Source organism: Triticum aestivum, chromosome 1A (genome assembly GCF_018294505.1).
Source record: "Triticum aestivum cultivar Chinese Spring chromosome 1A, IWGSC CS RefSeq v2.1, whole genome shotgun sequence".
NCBI lineage: Eukaryota > Viridiplantae > Streptophyta > Magnoliopsida > Poales > Poaceae > Triticum > Triticum aestivum.
In genome coordinates, this window is record NC_057794.1 from 239599289 (window position 1) to 239608352 (window position 9064).

At 48.9% G+C, this 9064-nt stretch overlaps 1 protein-coding gene across 1 annotated transcript; it reads left to right on the forward strand.

Moving 5' to 3' along the window:
- The first annotated feature begins 2456 nt into the window (after positions 1–2456).
- LOC123044143 (heavy metal-associated isoprenylated plant protein 3) lies at positions 2457–4255 on the forward strand. Its single transcript, XM_044466794.1, has 4 exons — positions 2457–2740; positions 2835–3163; positions 3282–3360; positions 3482–4255. Exons 1-4 carry the CDS (start codon positions 2587–2589, stop codon positions 3967–3969), a joined length of 1050 nt encoding a protein of 349 aa, XP_044322729.1. The 5' UTR covers positions 2457–2586; the 3' UTR covers positions 3970–4255.
- The last annotated feature ends 4809 nt before the right edge of the window (positions 4256–9064 follow it).

Consider the following 9064-nt stretch of genomic DNA (forward strand, 5'->3'; position numbering starts at 1 on the left):
AACCATGATGGTTTATGGTGGCTCGGGGTCGACGGAACCAACTTAACCTAACCATGATGGTTTACGGTGGCTCGGGGTCGACGGAACCACCTTAAGCTAACCATTATGGTTTATGGTGGCTAGGGGTCGACGGAACCAACTTAACCTAACCATGATGGTTTACGGTGGCTAGGGGTCGATGGAACCAACTTAACCTAACCAACATGGGCTTCCAATGCATGATATAACATAACCATATAATATTCCAGTGCTAACATAACCATCAAATAGTCTTCCAATGCTAACATAATCATCTAATATAAAAATATAAAACCTATTGCAAGAGAAATCATAACTTTTAGTCTACATCTCATGGCACAGAATATCTGATCCATCTTCTAATGCATGATATATCATCATTTCAAGTCTAGCCAACATAACACACAATACTTACTGGAGTTCAACATATTATAGGGTACACAACAGGTCCATCACAAATACATAGTGGAGTTTGAGTTTAAATGCATAGTTCATCCTTTTCTCACAAAAGGATGAAAAGCATATCTACTACATACATACACAGACATAGTTCACAATTAATAGAGCCATACACTACACAATCATCATGCCCAAAAGGTCAGCATTACCCACTAGTCTCATATTCATTTTCTTCACTTCTCTAAGATGGCCTGGATCCCCTTGATCTTCTCCTTCAGCTTCTCCTCTGCCTTCATCAGCTCAGCAATCTGAAGCTTCAACTCTAGCTTCTCTTGGGTGAGCTTCTCCTCAGACTTTGTGAGCTCTGCATTCTTCAACTCCAAGTTCATCTTATCTTCACTAAACAATTGCTTGTCTTTAATATGCTTCAACTTCAAGTTCTGGATGACTGTTGCTTGTGCTCTTGTCAGGTTCAGTAGCACTTCATAATTCTGCTTAAGCTTCTCAAACTCTGCATCTTTCTTTGCCATCTGTGCCTTCATATCAGCCAGCAGTTCACTTCTGCATTGCTGCTGATATGTAAGGTTATCCTGCAGATATCTGAAATCCACCACCCTGTCCTCCTGGAAGCTCATAAGTTCATGCACATCTTGGACTAACTTGTCATAGTTGGCCTCCAGCTTGTTCTTCTCTTCTGTCAGATGGTGGATAGTGAAAGAACTTTCAAGATTATCATTCACCCTAGCACTCTTGCTATCTTCAACCATGGCCCACAGCTTCAACAATGCATTTTGCATTGTTGGGGGCCACTGGTGATCAACCCATTCGACAAACCCACAATTCTGCCCTTCCTGCAAAAAGGCAAAAAGATAAAAAAAATAAACATGTTACTTCAGAAGCACAGGTAAATAACTAGTGCAAAGCAATAACATTGTACATTGGTAATAATAGCACCACTAAGCTACACTAGTAATTGAGATGTACCTACCCACTAAATAACAGCATGACAAATTACAGCACCACTCAGCTACAACTTTGAACTAGATTTTGCTAATCGCTTCAAAACAAGAGAGAGCAATCTCTAACTGCAAATTTGGTGAACTGCCAAAGCATATGCAGTACATACTATCCACCTAGATACTGTCAAACCAACAATAATATGACACTATCAACCTATATATGAATATGCCCTTAATAATCAGGCCTTGTACTCATGTTCACTCATGTTCAATATGGCACTGTCAAACCAACAATAATATGACACTATCAACCTATATATAATATCCCACTATCAGCATAGAATTCATACCGGCTCTGCACATGCTAGGAACCTTCTCCCTGTGTCTATTCCTTCAAATGCGACAAGCCTCTCAGATGCCTTGCCGTGCTTCTCACATGGCGACATCGTTTCCAGCTCAAGCCCCTGGTAATCTGGATCTTCAACGCTGAAAGGGACCTGCCGAAGCTCGTACAATCAAAATGCCCAAATCAAAACCCAGCGAAATCAACCAAATCAAAAAGCCCCAAATCTGAAACCCTAACCCTAGACCTAGCTCAAGGAAAATCACCTGGTTAAGCCCGTCCGTGGATGAGGTCGAGTGCATGTACGGCAGGCTGGACGTGTCCTCACTGCTTTCGTCTTCGAAAACCATGGCGGGCGGCGGCGCTCCGCTCCGGCAAAGCTGCCGGCGGTGACGAGGGCGACGAGAGAGGAGCAAGGAGGGAGGCAGGAGCGAGGAGGAACAGAGTGGAGCACGGGCCGGTCCGGTTCGAGCCGGACCACACCTATTGAGCGAGCGGGCGAGTGCCGATTCGCCAGCGTGGCGTCTGACGCGCGGGCCCGGGCGGTTAGTTCCAGCGTCAATACGTACAAATACGAAGTTTAGCCCGATTTGCAACGGTTCGGTCCAAACGTGGTACTGACACGTAAAAATTTTTAAAACGAGTACCAATTCGCCACCACGGCCCCAATTGTGGTACTATCGTCTAATTAACTCTGTTCTAGTTGTACGGTACTCTCCTTCCTTCCTATTTAACACCGCGCCCGCCCCACCTCTCCTGCCCCTTCATTCCAAGCACCACGTGCTCCTCTCCTCCAACCCACGCCCACGCCCACGCACTACCTCCCTCCCTCCCTCCCCCGGAGCTCCGCCAAGCCACCGCACCGCCATGGGCGAGGACAAGAAGGAGAAGCCGGGCAAGGCTGACGGCGGCGACCACAAGAAGGACGCCGCGGCGCCGCGCCAGCCCATCGTGCTCAAGGTCGACTTGCATTGCGCCGGCTGCGCCACCAAGGTTAAGCGGGCCATCAAGAACGCCCCTGGTACGCCTGCTTCTTTCTTTCATCTCCTTACGGTTCCCTTCTCTGTAGGACTAGTGTAATTTCTGACCGTTTGCCTTAATTTGGTTCTCTGCAGGCGTGGAGTCGGTTAAGACTGAGACGGCGGCAAACAAGGTGGTCGTCACCGGCGCGGCGGACGCGGCCGAGATCAAGGAGCGCATCGAGGCCAGGACCAAGAAGCCCGTTCAAATCGTCTCCGCCGGAGCCGCATCGCCCAACAAGGACAACAGGGACAAGGACAAGGACAACAAGGCCGGCGCCGGCGATAAGCCGGAGAAAGAGAAGAGCAAGGCAGCAGACAAGGAGAAGGGCGGTGGCGGTGCCGGTGCTGAGAAAAAAGAGAAAAAGGTGGAAGCCGCCGACAAGCCCAAGGAGGAGGAGAAGAAACCAAAGGAGCCCAAAGAGGTTCGTCCCTGGGCTACTGTAGAATTCAACTCTGTGATATGCAGTTAGTTACTTGCAGGTGTTGTAAATGAAGATTTGGTCTCATATTCATCTTGCCCTTTTTCCTTGATTCCATCAGGAGACCGTGACGCTCAAGATCAGGCTGCACTGCGACGGCTGCATCGACCGCATCAAGCGCCGCGTCAACAAGATCAAAGGTCAGTTTTCTGTTTCTTCCTTTTGGCCGCAGATTCATTCCGACCTGGTACAAGGAATCATTTAGTTGGATCTTGCTGGAAACTGACTGACACCTTCTTCTCTTGTTTTGTTTCTACGCAGGAGTGAAGGAAGTGACGGTGGACGCTGCCAAGGACCTGGTGAAGGTGACTGGCACCATGGACACAGCCGCCCTGCCGGGCTACCTCAGGGACAAGCTCAGTCGGCCGGTGGAGGTGGTCACCCCCGGCAAGAAGGACGGCGACAAGGAAGACGACGGCGAGAAGAAGAAGGACAAGGGCGCTGGCGCTGGCGATGGCGGCGAAAAGAAGGACGGCGGTGGCGGCGGCGAGGACAAGAAGGACAAGTCCGCGGCGTCCGTGGCGCCGATGCCCATGGCGGACCCGAGCATGTACCAGATGCCCCCACAGTACGGCTACATGCCGTACCCCCCGGCGCCCGTCGGCTACTACGGCGCGGCGCCGCCGCCGCCGAACCCCGGCTTCTACCCGAACGCCGGGCCCCAGTACCCGTCGCCCTACGCGACGTACCCCGCCCACGCGCCCCAGATGTTCAGCGACGAGAACCCCAACGCCTGCTCCGTCATGTGAGCTGCCATGCCACGCCACGCCACGAGCCGATGAGCACGACGCCAAGCCCAGAGTCGCCGCAAGCAGTATGAATCAAACCAGAGAAGCACGGCCTGGGTTTGGCGCGCGGTACCATTAGCCTAGCTAGCAGCTGGTAGTTACGTAGCTTAGCGCACCGAGAATTAGCAGACATGTACATGGCGACAGCGATCCCGTCCCGCGATGTAATGTAATGTAATGTTCCACGATCCATCCGATAAATTTTGGCCCTGCACTCGTTAATTATAACAAACAATCGTTGTTGTCATGGCCAGCATGAATCGGTGCTCCATTAACGGTTCCATGAACTGGTGGCGCGTCACTGTTGCCCGTGAGAGCATCTGCTACAGTTTATATGTTAGCTTGTTGGTAAAATATGCCATGTCATCAAACAATATCTTAACATACAACATTTCAAATAGGTTGTATTTAGTATGCCCAATAAGATGTGAGATAATAAATAAGGTGCTCTTTCATTCTACATTGAAGCTTGTGTAATGGGTGTTGGTTTATTACATACAACATTTCTCTCTTTCCTCATTTATTGCATGACACATCATCAAAAATTCTATGTGATAAAGTCTACCAACAACTATCTTATAATCATTGAAGATCCCCTGAGGTCATCGACGTTTTCTTTTTTCTTTTTTGAGGTCATCGACGTTGATCAGTGGCAATGCCATTTTCGTCTTCCGGGGGGTTCGAGACGGCGCCTCTTGCGTCGGCCATCTTTTTGCGGCTCGAAGGGTTTGTTTTATCTCGATGGTTCGGGTCGTCAGTGCGGTGATCGATTAGCGTGAGACGACGACGTCTTGGATGTTTGCTTGCGGCAGTGTCACGGCGTGTGTGTTTATTTATATGCGCTGCTAGTGTGGGATGGTGTGGCTAATTAATCATATCTCTACCCATTGTTTAGCGCTAATCCGTCTTGTCCTGTTCTTGCGTGGTGTCAAGCTACGCAGTGGAGACGTTGGTCTCTTCTCCGTGGAGTTCAGTGACGGGGATGCTCAAGTTATTTTAACCATATAGTATGTGTTTCATCTGACTGACAGCCCGCCACCGTGGAGTATTCTAGTGCTTGTAGGCGGGTTTGCAAGTAGGGATGGTGTTTTTCTATGTGCTGGTTTGCGGCTGCGAGTTTCTGAAACAAGTCCGTGCCTAGGAGCTTCCGAGATTGATGATAGCTCTACAAGTGGCTTACGCCATGTGTAGGAAACCGGTGGACATCAGACACACAATGAGACAACACACGAATAGATTTTATATTTTTTGAAGGAAACACACGAGTAGATTTGGTTCAATCAAACATTGGGTGGTCGATCGTCTGCGATGCTCCAATTCAACTACTCCATGATGCCATTGTCATCCACGTCAGGGATACGTGTGTGAAAGCGCAGGCACTATTAAGCGCCCGTTTGTGTCATTGTCATCCGTGTCCAAAATCAACATAGGAGCAGTACTAGAGATTTGGGAACGCAAACATGGTTTTGGTGATGAGAACCTATGTCGGCACACAGCATCCATGGGCTCAATCGTTCATCGTCGTCGACATGATGAGAATTCTGAGCCCGGGTCACTGTTTGTGCTGACGCCGCGCGCCGTTTGTGGATGGGGTCCGCCCAACCGTTGATGCTGGCTAATCATCCCGTCACCTAATTAATCATGGCAGGTCGGTGACGGTGAGCGAGCTCCTGTGCGGATCTGGGTGTTAATGGGTCTTTTAACCGCGGAACCGGGTGCTAATCAAACAGTGATTTCCGGCACATAGTACTGTGTGTACTTTGTACATCCATCAATTGCGCTAAAATAATGTGAGTTAGTAGCCAAACTAAACAGTGATTTCTGGCGCGTACTGTACTTTGTACGTAGGTGCACATCCATCCATCGCGCGATATAATGTGACAGGGTTCGGTATGGAAGCGTTAGCGTGCTATCTCATCCGCTCGTACACGCCCGCAGTCCCAGCAGCTAGGACTGTTGCGCGGCAGTGCAGTGCTGGGCGCGAGACGCGGCGTGCGGCGCCTCTCGAGGTGCGTGCTGGTGTTTCCGAACGTGTGTTAGGTCACGGTGGCCGGGCTGTCCAGGCCGATCGAGATCTTGCTGCGTGTCCTGCCGCTGATTCCATCCAAGCTGGCAGTCGACACGGACACGGCGACACGCGCATTCTATAGGACATAGGAGCTTTTCTGAAGCTCAAGGCACGCTCACTTTCGCAACGGACGTGATTTTTTTTTTTGAATAAAAAGAAGCGTCTCAGATAAACCTTGGCCGTACCAAGTAGAAATTCACCAAGGGGACCTTGGCCTGGTCCTGCGGTATACAAAAGGGCGCAACCATGCACCAAGGACAAGCGGGAAAAGGTTCAACACAAGTTCCAACCGCCAACACCACCTACTTGGGCTGGCTACTTAATGTGCGTGACACACGGACGGGACGTACTACACCCCTCTGTTTTCTACCCATCTCCGGTGGTACATATACTGAGCTGAACGACGGCAAGGGAAAGTGATTTTTCTTTTTCTTTTAGAAAAAGTTAAACCTTATGACCTGCATCATTGTAATGCACATAACAATACTTATTAATTTTTAAACAAAGTACTCCCTCCGTTCCTAAATATAGGTCTTTTAAGAGATTTCAGCACAAACTACATACGAATGTATATAGACATACTTTAGAGCGTAGATCCACTTATTTTGCTCCGTATATAGTTCATATTAAAATCTTTAAAAAGATTTATATTTAGGAACGGAGGGAGTATAAAACAAGGAAAGCAGAATCGACATATTACAAATCCGCCGCCAAACACTGTCTCCCAACAAATTGAAATTTTGGCTGTCCAAGCTAGCCAACGCCGTCTTCCAGCAAATCCGCCGCGAGCAATGGCGGTAACGCGTCAGGCAAGGGGGGGGGGAAGGCATGTTCACAAAGGCCGGCACTTCCGTGGCCATCGTGGACAACGAGGAAAAGTAGATCATGGGAGGCGGCCATCAGTTGGATCTCAGGAAGGCCACCGCCATCATGGGAGAAGCCATGTTTGCGGAGGCCGGCATGTCCGTGGCCACCGTGCATAGCGAGGAAAAGTCGATCATGGGAGGCCGCCGCCGCCGCTTGGGTCCCAGGAAGGCCACTGCCGCCGCGTCGCTGGGTGGCACAACCGGTGACTTGCCCGATGAGTGGGGGCATAGACCATGGCGACCATCTTCCCCTGCCCAAAAAACCAACTTTGATTCGTGCTTTCCGGCGGCAAAGGGAGGCTACTCTTCCCCTCCTGCCGAAGCATATCCTTTCGGGGCTCACGGAAGTCCGATGAGTGAGTTGCCGGACAAAGGGAAGACATGTCATGGGAGTGGAGATTCGCCGCTGTCGGCCATAAACTAATTTCAGCGTAGTCCACTATAGTTTAGTTGAAATATGTTTGAAATGTAAATGACTTCGTCCGGTTTATATGCAAATCATTCGGTTTGCATTCAATTTGTCCAGTCAGTTGAAATCCGGCTTGAAATGTATGTGACTACCTTTGGATGGCCGGCTACTACATCAGTGTCCACGGACTGCCTCCCCCCGGTCCGCGAATGGATGTGGTGTCTGATTTGCGGGTCAGTATTGAAGATGCCCTGAGTCTACACGCCAGATCTCCAGGAGATGAATTAAAACATAAGGTTTCTAACTACGGCTTATCATACAAACTGCCAACAACAAAAGCCTGGTTAGGGAGTAAAGGACTTTTTTTTTCTACAAATCAACTAGCCATGATTCTATTAGTCCCAAATCACAATCACGTGTCGCCTTGAAGACTTCACTAGCAATCGGCACAGGAGAGTACGACTGCAGGACAACATCGTCGACTACACTCAACGGCCCCTCGCAATAGAAGTAAGTGGAGGCCCACCCCTTCAGCGAGTTGGGCCACTTCATCTTGAAGTAGCTAGCTCAAGCTCCACTTCTTTAGGATGTCGAGTGCGTTGCATATCTAGAAGACGTCCTTTCATGGCGTGGAAAACCGTCAGATCCCTCGGCAGGGGTCCAAGCGCAGCTGGAAGTCACAGGTCGGAGATCACATGAGCGTTTAACCCAGGTTAAGGCCTCCAGAGAGTAACACACTACGTCCTGCTTGTTTCTGTTATTCATGGTGGAGGGATATCTCGTGCGAGGGGTTTATAATGGTGTATGATATTGCTACCAAGAGTTTCTATATGAGAGTAGATGGCCATGAGAGCCCTCTGACCTCCCCTTATATACACGGTTGAGGCTAGGGTTGACTGGTAAGCAGATGTGATCTTGGTCGCTGCCGCCCAAGGCTTGGAGAGCAAGAAAGTCTACGACATCTTCTTTAGGGTTTCCACTGGTCCCCGTGCCTCATGAGTCATGCCCCCTAGGCAAGACTACTTCCGGGCTTCCCTTGGTGAGCTACCCCTGGCGTATGACACTGTCATCCTTCATCACCATGTGCGGCTCGCATAAGAATAATGCTTAAATAGTGCCCAATTCAGTGGGATGTCGAGGAACGCCTGATATTTCTCACACATATCTATATTCTTTCATTATGTTATCAATTATATATTTTTTATTGCATTTTTTTGGACTAACCTATTAATTTAGAGCCTAGTGCCAGTTCCAGTTTTCTGCTTATTTTTGGTTTCGCGGGAAATCAATATCTATGGAGGTCAAAATATATTTCCGATTTAACATGATTTTTTTGAAAGATCCATCATCGTTGGCATTCATTGATAATAGCAGGGAGCAACGTAAAACAACAAGGTTGTAAAGGTCCTAGGACTAGAAGACCCAACGATCAAAGAAAGAGAAAAACAACAGCCCTAATAGCAGCAGCACAACACTCCATACAATCCACACTAGACAACACATGTGACGCCCCCCGATTCAATCGTACACTAATCATACACGCAAACGTGTACGATCAATATTAGGGACTCACGGGAAGATATCACAACACAACTCTAAAAATAATAAGTCATACAAGCATCATATTACAAGCCAGGGCCCTCTAGGGCTCGAATACAAGAGCTCGGTCATAGACGACTCAGCGGAAGCAACAATATCTGAGTACAGACATAA